This window comes from Petaurus breviceps, unplaced genomic scaffold (genome assembly GCF_028583685.1).
Source record: "Petaurus breviceps papuanus isolate PSGF00001 unplaced genomic scaffold, PetGlider_PUasm1.0 90822, whole genome shotgun sequence".
NCBI lineage: Eukaryota > Metazoa > Chordata > Mammalia > Diprotodontia > Petauridae > Petaurus > Petaurus breviceps.
This window is the reverse complement of record NW_027187351.1, coordinates 6,848,150-6,869,975: the sequence shown is the minus strand read 5'-3', so window position 1 is coordinate 6,869,975 and position 21,826 is coordinate 6,848,150. Positions and strand designations below refer to the sequence as shown.

The window sequence follows — 21,826 nt, the reverse complement described above, 5'->3', positions numbered from 1 at the left end:
AACTTTTCCAGCTTGGCAGGCCCTGTCAAAGGTCTCAGTTTGTTGGCATACCATATGAGAGCCCTATACCACCTCCATACCACGAGAACATTTAGTGGAGAAATTTAATGGAAGAAGATGAAAAGGATTTGTAGGAAATTTGCTCAATGAGTACATCAAAGGAAGAAACATTTTGTAGGAAGAGCTCTAAAATCAGTCTTTTGGTTATTGTCACTGACTTTATTGCTACTGCTCCTTTTTTGCCTTGGCAGAGTAGAAAAGTGTTTAAGACTCAGTCAGTCTTGTACAAAGCAAGAAAGTTTGCATTGTAATATATCCTAAGCAACAGAAAGTGCTGTGCCCAAAAGCAAGTGTTTTTCATGTGATCATACATTCAGAGCTGAATAGGAACCCCTTAGTCTAAAGGTTTTACCCTGCAGCTTATGGACCTAGGGTTCATATGCAGATTTCAAGGGGCTCACAAACTTGGATGGAAAAATAAATAAATCTTTATTTCAATATAATTGGTTTCCTTGTAAGCTACACACTTTATTGAATTTATTGCACTTTATGCATTTAAAAACATTATTATGATAAATTGACCATAGGTTTCACCAAACTGCCTTATTAGCTCATTGACACTGAAAATGACTTATAAAGTTATCTAGTTTAACTTCCTCATTTTACAGATGAAGAATTGTAAATAACTTCACCAAGGTCAGACAGATAGTCAAAGGGAGAGCAGAGATATGAATCTGAATCTTCTAATTCCAATAGCTTCAGGCTTTCCACTATGCCACAGTCCTTATTTTCCATTTCAAAAAAAAAAAAGTTTTTTCTGTATTCCCAATTTCTCAAAATATGTTAAATAAAATTCTACCATATCCAAACTCACCATTCGAAATCTCTACCACAAATCTCCTGATGTCTCTATGTATGTTCTCATAAGCTGGATCTGACCTTAAGATTTACTGGGAGGAAGGAACAAATTTAGAAAAATATAATGCCCTAGTATAGTTGCTTGCCAGGCCCGTGTCTGGTTCCTTCTTAATTTCTGAAAAGGCTGTGCCTTGTTCTTCAGTTTTACTGCCAAATCATTCAATTTAAACATTTCCAAAAGTCAGATAGTGACTAGGTCTCTGTTCAATTCTTTCTTTTGAGATACATAAACCATTAAAATGCCCCCAAAATACATATGTTCAAAAGAATTAGATTTTTTAATCTCATACTTCAAAAACATCAAAAACTTAAGATAAGTTGATTTAAGGACTAATATATATTTCATTCAGTTTTATAGCAATATTTCCCAGTTCCTCACCTTTCTCCTTTTCCCTAGAAAAAAGTAACTTCCATTCCTGTGCCTTTCATTTCAATGTATTGTAGAAAGTAAATACTAAATTTGAAACTCAATTATTAATTTAAGAACATGCGTATCCTTTGGTATTATAGATTTCTTGAACAACTTTAACAATGCAGTTGTTTAAAAGTATAACAGAAACCAAATTTTTTTTGTTAAAAGAAAAATATCATCACATGGAAGAGATGAGAGATTGAATTTAATACTACTCTTGTCTTCATAGGCATATACTTACAATGTCTCTTCTTAAAGCAGCAAGAGTGATCATAATTTACATTGGAAATTAAAACTTGCTCATCCATGGAATTTTAAATCTTGCTTCCTATTTCTACAGCAAAGCTCGGAAAATACAAAAGAGCTTTTTAGAGCAATGTATCTCTTTACACTCATTGGCTGGGTCAGAAGAATATCCAGTAAATTTAAAGAAACTGCATAGTCCACATGTCTCTTCTACAGAACTCAATTTGTAGATCAGAGGTCCATATGTTCTGTGAATGGGGAGTCAATACTTCTCTGGTTTCTATGCTTTGGTTGGTTTCTATTCATTTGTGGGTCTCTACTTATATTTTATTTTCATGTTAATTTCAGAGAATATCATTACTGGAAAGAGTCAGAGGCCAAGAGTCTAAAGCCAATATATTTGAAATCTGCTAGCTAATACTAGTCTCTAGTTCTAGAGGCCTTAGATAAGTTTTTGAAGTTAGAATAATCTCTTTCTGAATTTTTACTGGGAAAAAATGTCATAAGGAAAAGCAGTATGGTACAGTGTGAAAAAAATGCTAGTTTGGGAGTAAAAGGACATCTACTATCTGCATGGCCTTGAATCATTCTATAATATGAGAGGTAGAATAGATATCTCTAAGAATCCTTCTAGCTATAACTCTATAATCCTTTTAAATTTAAATTTTGAAGTTGGTAATTAATTATTGAATAAGAGTAACATAAATCTGAAGTTCCATACAGATAGATGAAATATAGATTTAAAAATAGAGACAGAGAGGCAGAGATAGAGATATCAATGTACAGATAGGTATCTATCAACTTATATAGTTTATCTATGTAAAGATAAATACATCCATGTCAAGATGGATACTTATATCAGTATGTAGATAGATCTTTATAAATATCTATATCTATCTAGATATAAATATAAGCTAAAGTTTACACAAGCACATACATACGTAGACAGAGATTTCATTCAGAGTGATTAAATCATAGCCCAAACCCAGTAATACAGCAGTCTAATGTTAGAAAAGTAAAATTAAGATTCATGTGCAGTCATAAATTTCTATTTAGCTTCCATTTAGACAGAAAAATTCCCCTTCACAGAACTTTTTTTTGAATTTTTAGAAAGTTATATCATTCCTTATGTTCCACAACATTCCATCTCCAGACTCCATGCCTTTTCACTGGTTGTTCCCCATGCCCAGAAGTCTTCCTCCCCCCCCCCCCCCATCTCTGCCTCCTCTTTTCTCTGGCTTCCTTCAGGTCCCAGTTAAAATTAAGATCCCCCTAGTGCCTGATGTAATCTCCAGTTTATGCTGCAATATCTTTTTTTGCACGCTGTCTCCCTCATTCTAGCATGAGCTCCTTGAGGGGTTTGTTTGTTGTGGCTACACTTGTTTTGCCTTTTTTTGTATCGTCAGATCTTAGCACAGTGTCTGGCACCTACCAGACACCTAACAAGTGCTCATTGATTTGACTTGACTATAACATGATATGTTCCAGAACAAAAATCTGTATAAATAGGTTCACTTTGGAACCAATACTGATTAGTCTAACTAGCAAATTATCAAAAGGAATTCATTATGAGTTGGATTCACCCATATGTCAGCTTCAAAACAGGGAAACCCACTATGGCCCTATGATAGGGCTATAAAGAATGTCTTTCATTCTTACACTTTAACAATTTAAATGTTGATTCTTCCTAATCAAATGTTGATTATGTTCAAAATGTTGATTCTTCCTAAAATAGATGTGCACCTGAGGATGATAGCCCTAATTTTCTTATTCTATTCAAAAATAACTGCCTTTGGCTTCAATAGAACAGGATGAGCCCTACTGTATAAACAGATGGGCAAGCATGACTACACTGACGAATTTAGGAAGAAAACATTATTAAAAAGAACAGCAAAATATCATTCAAGAAATGTGACAGATGATGGACATAAACTCAAAAACTATAAGGGTGTCTTCTGTTTTTTAAATATTTAATTGCTTGTTGAATAGCAATATGTTGTAGTAGATGGAAGGTAGAGTGGGTTGGCCTTGAATTTAGGACTATCTGCCTCACATGCGCTGTGTGTCAAGTCACTTAATTTCTCAGAGTTTCAGTCAACTCTCTAAGACTGGAAGTTAAAGCAGCATTGTCAAACTGTATTAGTAGAGGAGATTTACAATGGCTCTTAACCTGGGATAGGTTATTTTTTTCATATTTTAATAACTATTTCAATATAATTGGTTTCCTTTGTAATCCTACATTTTTATTTCATGCATTTAAGAGCATTATTCTAATAGGGATGCATGGGTTTTATGTGACCATTAAAGGTGTCCATGAAGCAAAAAAAGATTAACTCCTGTCCTATGGTGATGAAATCAGAGATCTGAATCAACTTTTTCAAGCATTTATTTGTTGGGGAAAACCTTGCAAAACTGTAGGAATCTATACTGACATGAAGTAAAGAAAGGAGCAAACATTTGAAATTCTGTGACATTTGAAGAGTTTACAGATTGTAACCTAAAAACAATTTACCTTGGTCAAGGGATAATTTTCTCTCAGGGATCATTTGAAAGGTAGAGTGAAATAAAAGAAAAACCACTGGATTTAGGCATCAAGATTATTAGCTATGCTCCTAATTAACGATATGACACTAAGAAAGTTGCTTTGGATCTCCACTTTTCCTTATGGAAAAAGAGAAGAATGTACAAGATGAGTGATAAGGTAACTTCTAGCTAAAAAATATTCTATGTTTACAGGGGTCTCAGGTTGTTCATCGGTAAAATAAGGGGATAAATGTTATCGAAGGTCCATGGAAGTCTACATTTCTATGAATTCTCTCCAAATCCTCTCAACCAAAATTTTTTAAAACATTTTAAATTAATGTCTTCATGTTTCGAAGAGTGTTTTCCTCTAGAGCAATGATTGCAAAGGTATATTAAACTCCCAGGGTAGAAATTCCTACCACCAATGCAGAGTCTCACCTCTTCAGTAATTTAAATGAGAAGTGACTTTGTCCATGGACATATGGTTAAGATGATACAGGATTTGAAACCAGGTCTTCCTGACTCCATGACTCACCCTCTATCCAGTCCACCATATTAAATGTTAAATATTGGGGTGGCCAGGTGGCTCAATGAGTAAGAGCACCAGCCCCAGAGTCGGGATGACCTGGAATCAAATCCAGGCTCTGATAATTAGCACCACACCCTGTGGAACCTTGAGCAAGTTACTTAACCCCAATTGCTTAAAAAAATGTTAAATATTAAAATATTAACATTTTACTCAACCAACAATATAAAATCTTCTGCATGTAGCATATTTTGTTCAAGAGCTTATATAAAAGCAAGCAGCATTCATGTATGAAACAGAAATTAAACAAAAATTAAGATTTGTACATCACCACAAGAACTGTATAATGTTACGAAATGAGTCAGTGATGGACTATAAATTAAACTAATGGTTTCTTATTCATTCTAGTCTTTATCATCTAATGTAACATAACCTTTGTCAATTGACAAATTAAAAGAGAAATTGCATTTTCCTGCTAATGTGCTTTTTCTTATGTTCTTTCTTCTATCTAGAACCTCCTAAACCCACTCATCACACCTTCTATTGCAAAAACTGCATTCATCCATCCTTCAAGGTCCAAAGCAAGTGCTATTTCTTTGTGGAAATCTCCCCCGACCCTTGCCATCAGATGTGATATTTTCCTTATCTAATCCTTCATGATAGAATTTACATCTTTCTGGTAGCATTTAGATGATTCTTTCATTATACTCGATTTTACATATGTGTTATTCTCCTTTCCAGATTGTAAGAGCCTTGAAAATAGGGACCACATTTTTGTCATCTTTCTTATCTTCCAGTGCCTTGTGAATAGGAAGGTACTTGATAAATATTTACTAAATTGAATTTAGTTGAATATGGCAAACTGTATGATTCATTATATTTCAGGGCCAATCATAACAAAGAACCAATCTTATAAGATCATAGCTATAGATCTGGAAGGGACCTCAGTTAGTACAGCCCTCTATTTTTAAAGATGAACAACTGAGGTCTAGAGAAGTCAATCCAGTATTCTTTTTCAGTCCTGTTCAAGTCTATCTTAATAGAGTGTTGAAAGATGTAGGGGGACAATTAGTGTAGTATTACAGTGTATCTCAAGGGAAAAACTTATAAATAATCAATTCTATTATCTAAACAAATAGGAAAAAATCACGACACCCCTAAACCCCATGCTATCTTAACATCATAGGAAGTGAGGACGATGACTGCTTCTAGATTTGCCAAAGTAGACTGGGGTAAATGGGCTTTAAGGAAACCCACTACCAGCCTCACATTGGTTTGAGAAGAAGCAACAAGGGAACATCATCACCATTTTCCTCCACTGTGTCCCTTCCCTATTTGTACTGACATGTTACCGAGCAAGCTGATAGTTTCCATTTTCCCACAGAAACAAAACTTCCACCTCTTCTCAAAGTCCCCTCAATGCCAAATTAAATAAGATAATATTCATAAAGCACTTAGCACAGTGCCTAACATAGACTAGCTCAATAAAGCTTGCTTCCTTCTCTTTGCTTTCCATTCCCTTATTTTATTTTCCCTTCTCAAAGGGTTAGGTTGCTCTAGTGCTGTTCACTAAGATCTTTATTCCTTCACCATTGTATTGGATGGGACTACATGATGAGAAATAGCAACATTGGAACATCACCTTGGGACAAAAGTATTCTTGGCCAGAAACCCTCCAACCTGGGTAGCTCAGGCTATAGAAATAAGGAAGGACTTGTGGGTCGACAGATATCAGGAAGTAACTGTGTAAGGTATGTGCCATAAGGAGTGTTTTCCAATGTATGTGCATCTATGTTTCACACATAAAGAATGATGTGGAGGTATATCCCTTCCTCTTTAAAAATCACCATGAACGTATGAGTGGAGATTTATAAAGTGGTAATTAAGTAACACCTGGTGGAAAATCTTAATGGCAATATTCGAAACACTATAATTACCTGAAAAAAAAGTTGGCTCCGTGTCTTTGGAGACTATATTACCCAAATAAATCATCATAAAGTTTTATTAAATGTGAAATTGACATTTCCACCAAGGTAATTGATTTGTATTCAGTTCAAATGTAAATGTCAGGATTTCATCTACATTCTTGTCTCTGAATGGTATTCATTAAACAAGGTACAGAACCCCACAAGTCAAATCTTATACTATTTCATTTACAGCAAATGCCCCCCCCCAAAAGGTACTAGAACCTGGAGAAAATAGCTGGTTAGTTGTACGCAAGTTGTATGTATGAGCTAAATGGCATCCTAACCTCCCATATCAAGGGTTATTTGGCTATGTTAAAAAAGAAAATTCAGTCCAGGGCAGGCTTAGAAAGATAACTGAGTTCTTGAAGATTCTCAAATTTTTCTAGCCTTTGAGTCACTTGGGAAATTGGCCAACACCCAAAAGAAGGATGTTGACCTCCAAAAAATTATGTCTTTCTAATCATTGGTTACAGTCATGATGGCCATACAAACCCCTATCCCAAGTATCTAAAGCATATGTGTATATACATTCATATACCAACCTTCCTACTCATTAACTTCCTCCACTTCAGAAATTTTCAAAAGAAAATTAGTAAATCAGAGAGCATTATACCAAGGACTCCTCAAGATGCATCTGGTGTGATACACTGCTTGGGTAACAATAAAATGCAGAAACTCTTGATGCTATCCTAAAATCTCTAAGAAAAGTCCTAAAATATAATAAATCATGGGATATTCCAGAGAATGAGGGCCAAATGAGCTGTTTCAGCTCAAAGTCCATACCAAATCATTTAAGATGAAACAGAAAGGTATCTGAGTCCATTCACTAAAATGCTTCCACTACCATTTCCCAAGTCCAATGATTCTTGAATCTTTTTTTAGGACTCCTTTATACTCTTAAAAATTATTATCTCCAATGAGCTTTTGCTTATATGGGTTATATTCATCAATATTTGTTGTTGTTCACTTGTTTTAGTTGTATCCAACTATTCATGACCTCATCTGGGGTTTTCTTGGCAACAATACTGGAATGGTTTGCTATTTCCTTTGCCAGCTTATTTTACAGATGAGGAAACAGAAGCAAAAAGGGTTAAGTAACTTGCCCAGAATCACACAGCCAGTAAGGGCTGGAGACCAGATTTGAACTCAAGATGACTCCAGGGCCGGCACTCTATCCACTGTACCACCCAGTTGCCCTTATCAGCATTTATCATGTCATTAATTGTCATAGTATCCTCAGGAAAATAGCTTTGACCTCATGGACCTACTATCAGGGTCCTTAGGACCCCTTCAAGTGGTCCCCAGACCACATTTAGAGAACTTCTGCCCCAGTCCATTCACCAAGATGCTTTCATTAAAATTCAGAAATATAATTGCAATGGCCACCTTTATTAGACTATGAGTTCCTTGAGAGCAGGAGCTGTTTTCCCTTCTTTGATTAGCAGTGTCTGGCATATGCAGACACATAATAAACATTGATTTATTAGTAAACACAAGATTCCAAGTCTGAAATATTACCAACAGAAATTAGAGAAAAGTGAGGACTGTGGAAAACAAAATAAACATTGTAAAGTACAATTCACAGCTTTGCTTATAAACCAACACTAACCTTCTGTTCCAAAAGTATTGTGTTTGTAGGGATTGCTGCAAAGGCCTTGTAGCTGGACTTGATCTTGTATTGCTAGAGTGAGTGACCAGAAAGCAAAAGGGGAGATGAACACAGGAAAGAAGAAAAGAAGATAAAGCTAAATTAGTTCTATTAAAGTTAAAAGACAAGTTATCAAATGGAGGGGGTGAAGTTATTATTCTAGAACAACTTATTTCAGACAGAAAAATTAGGCCATCATGTTAATGCATTATTAGAAACAGGAGACACACAAAAATACAGCTGTGAGATAAATCTACTGACTGTATCCAATTATATGCCATTCAGTTTCACAGCTCAGAAACATTGAATTTCCACATAATTATTATTCATTAACAGTAATCCTAATAAGAACACTATTCAGCAAAGTCTCTTCTTGAAAGAATTATCAGGCATGTGTCATACATTCATTGTTTATACCACAAATAAACATGATGCCTCGTGCAATCTCAATTGACATTAACATGCACCTAGGCATGCAGTACTTACAGAAAGATATGAATTAAAAAGTGTTTTGTCTCTTCATTCGAACAAACTTAGTAATTTTATCATAACCAGCAGTAGCAATTCATCTTTTAGATGAGAAAGGTGCCCTTTGAATTTAGACAAGACACTTTCCCTTTCTGGGCCTTAACCTTCTTATCTGCAGAACAAGGGAGTTAAAATAAATAATCTCCAGTTCCCTTACAATTTTACAATTCTGTGATGTAGTAGGCAAAGTCCTGCACTTGGAGAAGACCTGAGTTCAAGTAAAGGGCCTGATGCTCACCAGCACTAAGACTGTGGGCAAGTTATTTCACCACTTGGAGTCTGTTTCCTTATTCAAAAAAAAAAAAAGAAGTATAGTGTACTTACATTACATATATTCATAGGGTTGATGTGACTGAAGTATTTTGTAAACTATAAGGAACTTTATAAATATGCTATGTTATTATAAAAACTCAAAAGCAAAACATTTGACCTTAAATCCACCCCCTTCCTTATTCTGTCATTATTCTCATTACCCCAGCACAACAGTTCTATTCAACAAGACCGGGAGACATAGAAGACAGAGTTTCCTGAATTCGGTTTTGTTATGGCAAATTTGGCCATTTGTCATATGGTAGAAAGCTTGGGGACATTATCTTTCAAGGAGGAAAGAGAAACGGGAAATAATCTGTCATCAAAGACATAGTTGTCATGTTGCTCAAAAGTCCCAAGGAACTAAACAAAGTATAAGGTTTACACAGCTTCAGAGGCACCATGTCTCATGCCAGCTTCCAGGAAGGCATTGAACCAGCAAAGAATTGGCCCATGGTTCCCAGCTAACCCCACTGTTGAGGAAAATACATCAAAGAGTTTGGGGAAGATGACGTTTTAATAAAATTAAATGAAATTTATTTTATGAATGCTTTTAAGCTAAATTTTATAATAGTAGTTTGGGAAAGTTAAGCTAGGCAAGGATAGAGCCATAAGCAGCAATTTTGCTACCTGGGGTAACTCATTTATGGGAGCAAAGTGGAACGGGCCAGCACAGGATCAAGGTCAAAAGGCTCACAGAAAGTGAAGCCAAGTCAAGGAAAGGAAAACTCATTGTGTTATTTCCTATTTTATTTAATTATTCTTGCTATCTAGATATTAAGCTCTTACTCCTGTTTCATATATACACATATGTATGTATATATATATATATGTTCCTAAATGTGTGTTCATAATGTTTTCTATATGTGTGTATGTATGTACATATGTATTCTGAGCCCCAAGAATTCTGAGTAACTTTAGTAAAGTTACAATGAGAAAAATCCAATCTGCCTGGTTTTTCAGATGAATGGGAAGAAAGGGACTTTTCTTGGTCCCTTTGCCAGGCCCTGTACCAAGTGCTTTTCACAAATTTTCTCTCATTTGACCTTCACAATAACCCTGAAAGACAGGTGCTATCATCATTTTCATTTTATAGCTGAAGAAATGGAGGCATATCAAGGTTAAGCAATTTGCCCAGGCTCACTAGCTAGTAAGTGTCTAAGGCCATATTTGAACTCAGGTCTTCATGACTCCAGGTTCTACTACTCTAACTACTGGGAAACCTGGAAGCTGAAGTCCTGGGAGGAGGTCAAGTAACTTGTCCAAGGTCACGCAGCTAATACAAAGTCACATGACTCCAAGACCAACCATATCACTCCCCCCCACACTCAATAAACTCTAGCAGCTTCCTATCATCTCCAGGAGCGAGTATTAAATGTTTTGTTCGGCATTCTAAACCCTTCATAATCCAGCCCCCTTTTATCTTTCCAATCTCCTTATTCCTTACTGCCTTCCTCGTGCTCTTGTAACACTGACCTCTTGACTGTTCCATGAATAAGATACTCCATCTCTCGATTCCAGGCACTCTCTCTCCCCATGTCCAGAAGACTCTCCATCTTCTACCCAGCTACTCACCTCCCTGGCCTCCTTTAAATCCCACCTAAAATACCATCTTCTAAAGGAAGCCTTTCCTAAACCCTCTTAATCCCAGCACCTTCCCTCTGTTAATTATCTTTTATCCTGTATATGGCTCACTTTACATATATCTGTTTGCTTCAGCACAGTGCTTGGCACATAGGTACTTAAATACTGATTTGTTGATTGATTGATACTATTCCATACTGGCTTTCAATAACATACTTGAATAAACTTCAAGGTATCATTTCTAAAGGTCCAAGGATCATAAAGCTGACCACAAAATATAAAGCAAAATATAGCATGAATGTCATATATAAGGTTTCAGAGCATTACACAAAGGAACACTGCTGGTCTTGAAGCAGAAAGATCTGCATTAGGGTTCCTCTTCCAGTGTTGTTGGAATTGTGTTAAACTGTAGTTGTTTAGTTGTTTTCAATCATGTCTGACTCTGTGACCCCACTTTAGGTTTTCTTGGCAAAGATACTGGAGTGGCTTGCCATTTCTTTCTCCATCTCATTTTACAGATTAAGAAACTGAGCTAAACCAGGTTAAGTAACTAGTCTAGGATCATACAGCTAGTGTCTGAGGCTGAATTTAAACTTTGGTCTTCCTGACTCCAGGCCCAGTCTCTATTCACTGCAGCACCAGCTGCTTTCTTCCACTCTAAGGGTCTCCCCAAAGGTTCAGTGCAGTGTTAAGCTCCTAAATTTCCTAAAGCATAAAACTGCATTAAGATTTCTGGAAGACACTTCATCTTAGCTCTATGACCTTGGGCAAATCATGCAATTTCTCTGAGTCTATATTTTTTCCTTTATAAAATGTGGTTAATACCACCTGATCTGCCTATCTTAAAGAGTCACAGATTTAGAGTAGGAAGGGACCTTTAAGCTGATTAAGTCAAACCTCCTAATTTTACAAATGAGAGAACTGAGGGCCAGAGAGGTTAGGTGATTTGCATTCAGTCACACAGTTATTAAGTGTCAAAGGAAGGAACTGAATCTAGATTTTCCTGAACCCAGCTCCAGTCTACTATGCTATTTTGTTGTTCAATTGTTTAGTTTGTGCCCAGCTCTTCAAGTCCCCGTTTGAGGTTTTCTTGGCAAAGATAATGGAGATATTTGCCATTCCCTTTTCCCGATCATTGCACAGATGAAGGAATAGAGGCAAACAAGGCTAAGTGAATTTCCCAGAGTCACACAGTGTCTGAGACCAGATTTGAACTCCTGAAGATGAATCCTCCTCCAGGCCCAATAATCTATCCACTGAGCCACCAAGCTAACACTATGCTGCCTCTCATAATGTTGTTACATGGATAGAATGAGAGAATGCGTAAAGCGCTATAAAAATGTGGGGAATTTATTGGCATGTGGAGCTCTCACGGTGACAAAATTCTCCCTACCAATGCAAGTCAGTATTTTTTTCTGCAACTTGCCATCTTAGAGAACTGCCCAGAGCACTAAGAGGTTAAATAGCTTGTCCACGGTCACAGAACCAAGTATATGTCAGACACAGAACTCAGATCTTTCTGACTCCTTAGACCAGCTGTCTATCAACTATGCAATATATTTTCATATAATGATTAATCTCTCTTTCTCAAAGGTCTGTCATATATGGCTAAAATTACACCATTAGAGATTCATTCCTTAGGGTAGTGATAATATCAACATGACCTTCAATGCAGGGAGGGGAATAACCTGTTATTAGTCAAGCATGACTCTTGCTTTGGAATTCTGCTATCACCTGCTTCCAAACTGCTTAGGTATCTGGACCAAAGGGGCAATAGACATGAAAGGTTTGCAAATCAGTGACCAAAGAAGGCGGAAAAGGTAGGGATAAGACAGTCCTGAGGAAAAGGGAACAAGAACTAGGAGACACAGGGAGAGAGAGACGGAGTATAAGGGAGCCTTAGACAAATTCTGCCAACTTAATAATTTTGCATAATTTCTTGACCAATTAAGCTTATCACAGGCTACTCCCCTTAACCTACCCTATTACTTAAACTTCTCTTGATTCTCTTTTTCTCCATTTGTTGGGATTTCATTTTCTGTTACTCCTATTCTTTAGTATAAAAACCTCTGTTCTGCCTTTTTCGTTGTTCTCTTGCACAGGTTTGACAATAGGGTCAGCCCCTCCAAAGCTGATCTCACTAGTAACAAAGAATTCCTTAACTTGTTCATAATCTTGCTAATCCCCAGCCCAAAGTCAATGATGGGACCTACTTTTTTTGTGCTTACATCTGAGCTTCCCTTATTAGAGAAACATAAATGGGTCCAAAATAAATCCATCCTATATCACCACAACTGTGTCTTTATTATGGTTCCATAATCTTTGCACTCATCTCTAAATAGATTCCCTATCACATTCCCCACAAGTGGCTATTCCAAGCATTCTTACCTCAAGTTTACAATCCTCTCCACCACCACCCTGCCCCTGTCATTCTGTAGGTGATTTTCTAATCTACTTTATTGAGAGATCTGGGCCATCAGACTTGAACTCTCAAGTTCTTCCTACTTCAAAATTTCTTGCTGTTTTCACTAATATCCTAAAATGTATTCCTCTCCTACAACCAGGCTTATTGGTAGAAGTTATCCTGTTAACCTGCCCCAGATGCACATTCTGCTGTGCTCTTCAGTAAATAAATTCAACCCATAGCTATTCATGTACTTTCTCCCACCCTTTTTCACTTTTAGCTCTAATTACAGCCATCAGAATCAATGCTACCATTGTTGGGAGTGTATATCAATCAATTGCCTTATGGATCTGTTCTTCATTCCTGTGACTTCCCAGTCTAAAATACTCATTCCTTGGCTATCAATCCTTTATTTGTATTATCTTCTTCTATTAGTATATAAGCTCCTTGAGGGCAGAGATTTTATTCTTTTTAATTTTTATTTTTATCCCTAACACATAAAAATACCTAGTACATAAGTGTTTAATAATTCTTTTTCATTTATTCATCCATTCATTCTTCCATCTGTGTTGATCTCATCTTCTACCTTTTCCTCCTTTATAAATTAAACTCACTGACAAATATGCAATAATCTATTGGTACTAGTCTTCATTTTTACTTTTTTTTCTTCCAGGAACAACTTTTTAGGGAAATGGAATCAGGAATGAAGAGCATATAGTTATATAATCACACCACTCAAGAAAATTTCAGTGGTTCCCAATAGCACCTAAGATAATGCACAAACTCGTCAATTTGACACTCACAACCCTTTGAAATCTGATTCCAGTCTATCTTTCCAAGCTTATTTCATAATATTTCTCCTTTCCCACGCTACATCCCAGGCAAACTAGACTACTTTCTATGTATGTGTATGTGTGTATGTATTTGAATTAACTTGTCGATGGAAATGTTTCTTCCTCCAATAGGATATAAGTTCAATGAAGGCAGAGATTGTTTTCATTTTGTCTTTGTATTCTCAATGCTTCACTGAGTACTTGGCATGTAGCTATCATTTAACAAATTCTAATTAAATTGAATTGAAGACAAGTTAAATATGAACAAAATATTGTTCCTGTTCAAAGGTCCAAATATGCTCCAGTAACTCCCAATCAATTTCATAGACAAGCACTATCTGCAAATAGTTTTAATTACATAGAAATCATCAATTCCTTTTTGGAGGAAAGTGCAGACATGTAACGTCCTTATTGTTGGAGGATCCTTCAATAACACATTGAATTAATAACTAACTGGGTAAATATCTTCTGTAACTTGCCACCCTGAAACCCAAGTTTGACATTATATCATCATAAACTTTGGGACACTGGGAAGATGTTTCTACCTAGAATGATAAAAGCTGAGGGCCTAGCAGCAGTCACCAGTGATTATCTTTATGATATTCAGCCTTTACAGGGAGAGAAAACGACTCAAAGATCAAAAGTTACTGAAAATAAAACATCCAGATATGTTCCAGTTCCAAAGGAAAAATTATCTGGCTTGGGTCTTTATATGTACAATATAGAATAACGGTTTTAAAATCCATTACATAAATGCATATGTAATCAAAATATTCCATCGTTACATATTGTCTTGGGGGGGTGGGAGTGTCATTTCAATATCCTAAATTTCCTATTCAATCTCTGAAAAGAGAAGATGAATGCATGCTCTGTAACTGGATTGAGCCAGGCATACTCTAGCTGTTTCTTTTTATTTTAATATCAAAAGGCAGTTGGGTCCAGACTTTGAACTAATAGCCTTCAGATGTTCATGATTTAATTTGATGGCCATCTGTGTTCTAAGACCCATTTCACATCCTGGTCTATGCCAGAGTAGAACTGATTTAAATCTGAAGCCCTCCTTGACTTCAAAGAGAACTCGGTGCCAGGATTAACACCACAGTGTAAGGAACAAGACAAGAAACAACCCATAAAAGCTTTAAAAAATGCTTTGATACCACAAAGCTTTTGTCTATTTCCTCCTACAATTCTTTAAAATAACATTTTCCATTGAAACTAAATTTGTCAAAAGACAATGCTCCTAAGCTAAGATTTATCTATCCTGGCTATCAACGTAAATGAATTTTTATGACCAAGTTATATCCCCTGACCACACACACACACACACACACACACACACACACACACACACACACACACACTCATAGCATGAGCTGACAGATCTTTACCCAGAACCATATTTGCAGGAAGTAAATAGAAACAAGAAAGAAAATAGAAGTGGAAAAGACTTTCAAAGGCCAACATTCTTTATGTCTGCAGAATTTTTGTCAAAAATTATAATGGATAAGTATTTCCCTTCATTGAAATTTTTCCAGTGTTCATTTTTTTTAATGCAAAACTTAATATCTTCACTTACAGACCAGATTACAATCAATATCCTCATTTTCGTGTTCACCAACCTTGTCCATGAATTTACATAGTCTTATTCTCTTGGTTTGGAAATGAACAAAAGAAAAAAAAAGTAATGATTCTAAAGTGTTTCTAAGATACTTCTGAAGTAAAAATTATACTTTAGCAAGGTAATGAATATTTTGCATTTACATCATCATGATTTAAGAAAAGATATTATATATTCAGGAAACATCTCTATTTGAATTGCAAATGATGAAAAATTAGGTTAAATTTGAAAAGACTATATTACAAAGGTCTTGTCTCTTGCCAATAATTTAATGCATAAAGATGGAAGCAACGACACTCTGGATTGGAGAGAACTTAGCAGTAGCTTTCAAAAGTCTGGGTCCTAATCCTGAATTTTAATTTTGACTCTGCCAGAACACAGGATGGTCATGGACATGTCTTGTATTCAGAGAATTTAAAACTAAAGAAGACCTTACATATATAGCTCAAATGGGTAAATAACATACAAAATCATGCATAGTTTGAGACTCAGTTTCCTTATCTGTAAAATGAGTGTTACATGAGAACTCAGAGCCATTTTTGCTCTAAAGTTCTATTAATCCATGAAATAAATAAAAATTACAGAAACTCATCTTCAGATCACTTGGTCTAAAGAATTTTACAATAAACATATACTCATTTCTACTGTTGGCTTATTAAATCTATCTACACTATTTTTTTTAATTCTAAGCATGAACTTAAGCATTCTGACTGTTATTTCATTATAATTTCATTATTTCCTCCATGGCAAATATTAAATCCAGTTAATATGCTATTTAATCTCAATTAACAAAGACATGTCAAGTGGTGTAGCACTCAGACCTGTCACTTTGAATAAATCAAGCTTCATTTCTATAAACACAAGTTGATCTTAATGTGACTTAAACTTTACCAAACACTGTTTTCATGAAGTCACTCCTCACTCAAAAACCTATGATGACTCCCTATTGACTATCAGATTAAATTAGACTCTGAAGCCTAGTCCTCAATCAAAATGCCCCATCTTGTTGATTCAGGCTTATGTTTTACTCTGTTTTACTCCTGTTGCTCTCCTTACCATTGCTCACAAAGGATCTGCTTCTCTTTGACATTGCCCATGGTATTTTTAATTACTATAATATTCACTTCTCTACAAATTGAATCTTCTACTTTCTTCAAGGTCCATCAGAAAACTCACTGCCTTCATGAACCCTTCTATAACTAACCCAAATGCAAAAATATTATTTTTGTTATTCTTAATTATCTCAGCAATTATGCAGGCAGACTGGAGCATACTGTCTTATCCAACCCCTTCATATTCTTTTCCAGTTGTTTTATACATAAAATATAGAGTAGCATTTTTGTAAATATATATGTACAGCATGTGTACATACAATTATAGACTTCCATACATATACCTTCAACTATCATTTCTGCAGTAATCTTCTCATCTACAACTCCATCTCTTATCTCCCTCCTTTCCTACAGCCACATATGTCTGTTGGCCTTTGTCAGACTCAAGTTGTTTAAAACAGAAGTAATCATTTTTATACTAAAATTTGGCTCATTTTCCAGACTTCTTAATATCAGTGATGGTCAGTGATACCATCATTATAACAATTGTCCAGACTCAAGAACCTTAGAATTATTTTCGATCCTTGCCCATGTGAGATAGATCTGTGTGAACCTAAGGATCTTGATCCCAGTTTTTCTAAAGGTTTTCTACAATACTATATGTTATCAAATTGAGTAAGGATATTTTGTGCATTAATTTCACTTTGGGGGGCAGCTAGGTGGTGCAGTGAGTAGAGCACTGGCCCTGGAGTCAGGAGGGCCTGAGTTCAAATCCAGCCTCAGACACTTAACACTTCTTAGCTGTGTGACCTTGGGCAAGTCACTTAATCTCAAACGCCATGATTTCCCCCCTCCAAAAAGACCAAAAAAAATTCCACTTTTTATCTAGAGTTTGGCATATGCACATACATAATCTAAATATATGTATGAACGAAGGACAGCTAAGTGGGGCAGTAGATAGAGTGTGGACCTGGAGTTAGGAAGACCTGAGTTCAAATTCAGCCTCAGAAATTTATTAGCTGTGTGACCCTGAGCAAGTCATTTCACCCTGTTTGTCTCAATTTCTTCATCTGTAAAATGAACTGAAGAAGGAAATGGCAGACCTTTCTTGTATCCTTGACAAGATTCATTCTCCAATAGATAGATGGTCAAAGGATATGAACCCAAAATTTTCAAAGAAAAAAACAAACCATCAACAACAAAAAAGTCCAAATCACCCATAATAAGAGAAATACAAATTAAAGCAACTCTAAGGTTCCATCTTATTCCCAACATAATGGCAAAAATGACAAAAGTGGAAAATGACAAATATTCAAAGGACTATGAGAAAATAGGCACACAAATATAATGTTGGTGAAGGCATGAATTGGTCTAACTATTCTGGGGGAAAAATTGGAACTGTGCCTGAAAAGTTACTAAAATATCTATATCCTTTGATTAAGCAACAGCAATACTAGACTGATATCCCCAAAGACATTAAAGAAAGAAGAAAAGGACCCATATGTACAAAACTATTTATAACAACTCTTCACAGTATGCAAAATCTGGGAACTAAGGTGTCCACATATCAAGGAATGGTTAAACAAATTATAGTATGTGAATGTAATGGAACAATATTGTGCCATAAGAAACAGTTAAAAGGATGGTTTCCAGGTAAAAAGGAAAGAATTTATAAACTGGTGAAGTGAATTAAGCATATTTAGAACAATTTATATAATGAAAACATTTTGCAAAAAAACTTTGAAGTGCAGTGATAAAAGATGATGCTAGAGGACTAAAGATTGAGTATGCTGCCCACCTCTTGCCATAGAATCAGTGGACTTAAAATGCAGACTGAGGCATACTTTTCTGAACAGGGCTAATGTGAGTATTTATTTTGTTTGACTATGTATATTTGTTATGAGGGTTGTTTTTTTTTCAATCATTCAATGGGGGAGGTAATAAATGCACTAAAAGTAAATAAAAGAAATGCAAAAATTATATAATGGAATATTTTTACTCCATAAGAAATGACAAGTTTGAATTGTAATTGTCTTTGTACAAAATGTAAAAAGAAATTAAAGAAACTTTGGAAGATTTGTATGAACTGATAAAGAGTGAAGCAAAAATCAGAACAATGTGCCAATGACTGTACTCTATGCAAAATATTATATATAAAATACATGTGACATATATGGAATATAGACTATAATGTAAAACAACACTGAAAGAACTCCAAATAATTCAATGACTACTACCAAATGACTACTTAAGAGAAAAGAAGATAAAATATTTTTTTTTCAAGGTAAAGTTCTTTGAGAGAAGAGGAAGAGTGGCAGTAATATAAAAAAGGAAATCCCTCCACAGAAGCCAATCAGGAAATTCATTTTAACTTATAGTATTACAGAATTTCCCAGGGTATAGGAAATCAGTTGATTTACTATGATATAATATAGAAGTACTTGAACCCAGCTTTTCTTGGCTTCAGGACCAGTCCTATTCATTCTGCTAGGCTGTATCTTAAATAAGTTCAAATATTCATAGTTAGAATTTGGATAAGCTCTGAAATACCTTCTTATTCCCTAGAAATATTTCTTTTTAGTTTGTTTTTTATTTTGCGGTTTTTTTGTTGTCTATTTTTTGCTTTTTGGAAGGGGGAAGGCAGGACAATTGGGGCTAAGTGACTTGGCCAAGGTCACATGGCTAGTAAGTGTTAAGTGTCTGAGGTCATATTTGAACTCAGGACCTCCTGGCTCCAGAGCTGGTGCTCTATTCACTGTGCCACCTAGCCACCCCAAGTTTGTTTATTTTTTTAGATTAATTTATCTATTTTTGTTTTTCAAAATTCACTTTTATAAAATTTTGAGTTCTAAATCTTCCCCTCTTCCTCTCCCCCCTCCCCAAAACAGCATGCAATCTGATATAGTCTATACATGTATAATCATATTAAACATATTTTCACATTAGTCATGTTGGGAAAGGAGAGTCAGAACAAAAGGGAAAAACCATGAGAAAGAAAAAGCAAATTAAAGAGAGAGAGAGAGAACATGATATGCTTCAATTTTCATTCAGACTCCATAGTTCTTTCTTTGGATATGAATAGCATTTTCCATCATGAGTCTTCTGGAATTCAAATACTTCATTGCATTGCTCAGAAAAGCTACATCTCTCAAAGTTGGTCATCACATAATGTTGCTTTTACTGTGTACGATATGTTACTGGTTCTGCTCACTTCACTCAGCATCAGTTCATATAGGTCATTTCAGGTTTTTCTGAAATCTGTCCACTAAGCATTTCTTATGGAACAATAGTATTCCATTGCATTCATAAACCATAACTTGTTCAGCCATTCCTCAGTCGATGGGCATCCCCTCAATTTCCAGCTCTTAACTACCACAAAAAGAGCTGCTATAAATAATTTTGTACGTGTGAGTCCTTTCCTCTTTTTTATGATCTCTTTGGGATACAGTCCCAGTAATGGTATTGTTGGATCAAAGTATATGTTCAACTTTATAGCCCTTTGGGCATAGTTTCTAATTGCTCTCCAGAATGGTTGGATCACATCACAGCTCCAGCAATGCATTAGTGTTCCAATTTTCCCATATCTTCTCTAATATTTGTTGTTTCCCTGTTTTGTCATGTTAACCAATCTGATAGTTTGATGTGGCACCTCAGAGTTGTTTTAATTTACATTTCTCTTATCATGATTTAGAGCATTTTTTCATATAACTATAGGTAGCTTTAATTTCTTCCTCTGAAAAATGCCTGTTCATATCCTTCGACCAGTTATCAATTAGGGAATGACATGTATTCTCATAAATTTGACTCAGTTCTCTATATATTTTAGAAATGGGGCCTTTATCAGAGACACTGATTGTAAAAATAATTTCCCAGCTTTCTGCTTCCCTTCTAATGTTGGTGGCATTGGATTTATTCGTGCAAAAACTTTTTTAATTTAATGTAATTGAAATTATCCATTTTGCATTTCATAATGTTCTCTATCTCTTGTTTGGTCATAAATTCTTCGTTTCTCCATAGATCTAACAAGTAAACTATTCCTTGTCTCCTAATTTGCTTATAGTCTCACCCTTTATGTATAAGTTACATATTCATTTTTACCTTATATTGGTACACAGTGTAAGCTGTTGGTCTATTCCTAGTTTCTGCCATGATATCTTCCAGTTTTCTCAACAGTTTTTTTGTCAAATAATGAGCCCCAAATCTGGAGCCTTTGGGTTTATCAAACAGTAGATAACTATAGTCATTGACTACTGTGTCTTGTGTATCTAACCTATTCCATTCATCCATTATTTTATTTCTTAGCCATTACCAAGTAGTTTTGATGATTGCTACTTTATAATACAGTTTAGATCTGCCACCTTCTCTTGCATTTCTTTTCATTAATTCCCTTGATACCCTGGACCTTTTGTTTCTCCAGAAGCATTTTGTTATTATTTTTCTAGCTCTATAAAATAATTTTTGGTAGTTTGATTGGTATGGCACTAAATAAGTAAATTAATTTAAGCAAATTGTCATTTTTATTATATTAGCTTAGCCTACCCATGAACGATGGATATTTTTCCAATTATTTAGATATGACTTTATTTCTGTGAAAAGTGTTTTGTAATTGTGTTCATATATTTCCTGGGTTTTTCTTGGCAAGTAGACTCCCAAATAGTTTATATTGTGTACAGTTATCTTAAATGGAATTTCTTTTTCTATCTCTTGCTGTTAGACTTTGTTAGTAATAAATAGAAATGTCAATGATTTATGTGCATTTATTTTATATCCTGTAACTTTGTTAAAGTTGTTATTTCAAGAAGTTTTTTAGTTGATACTTCATATTCTCTAGGTATACCATTCATATTTATAAATAGTGACAGTTTTGTTTCTTCATTGTCTACTTTAATTCCTTCCATTTCTTTTTCTCCTCTTATTGATAAAGCTAACATTTCTAGTAGAATATTGAATAATAGTGGTGATAATGTACATCCATGTTTCACTCCTGATCTTATGGAAATACTTCTAGCTTATCCCCATTATATATAATGTTTGCTGATGGTTTTAGATAGGTGCTACTTATCTCACTAGAGATATTTCTGAAAAAATTCCAGACAACACAAATAAAAGTAATTTTCTCTGTTTCACTTAAAAAGTTTTGAAAGTCCATTTCCTATTGTTTCCACTTTATTTGCAGACTCACAAAACAGACTCACTCTGTTGCACTGTATTTGTTTTCCAGATGTGGGATTTCATCATTGTAGTAAATTTTGTCCACC

General features: G+C 35.2%; 1 protein-coding gene across 6 annotated transcripts in view; it reads right to left on the bottom strand.

The window, feature by feature from the left end:
• Positions 1 to 21,826, bottom strand: part of MLIP (muscular LMNA interacting protein) — a 396,856-nt gene that overhangs the window by 176,709 nt on the left and 198,321 nt on the right. For all 6 annotated transcript variants that reach the window (XM_069070633.1, XM_069070635.1, XM_069070636.1 and 3 more), the window contains one exon: positions 8,202 to 8,273. In XM_069070633.1, coding sequence (XP_068926734.1) covers positions 8,202 to 8,273 — 72 coding nt within the window. The remainder of the gene's footprint in view (positions 1 to 8,201; positions 8,274 to 21,826) is intronic.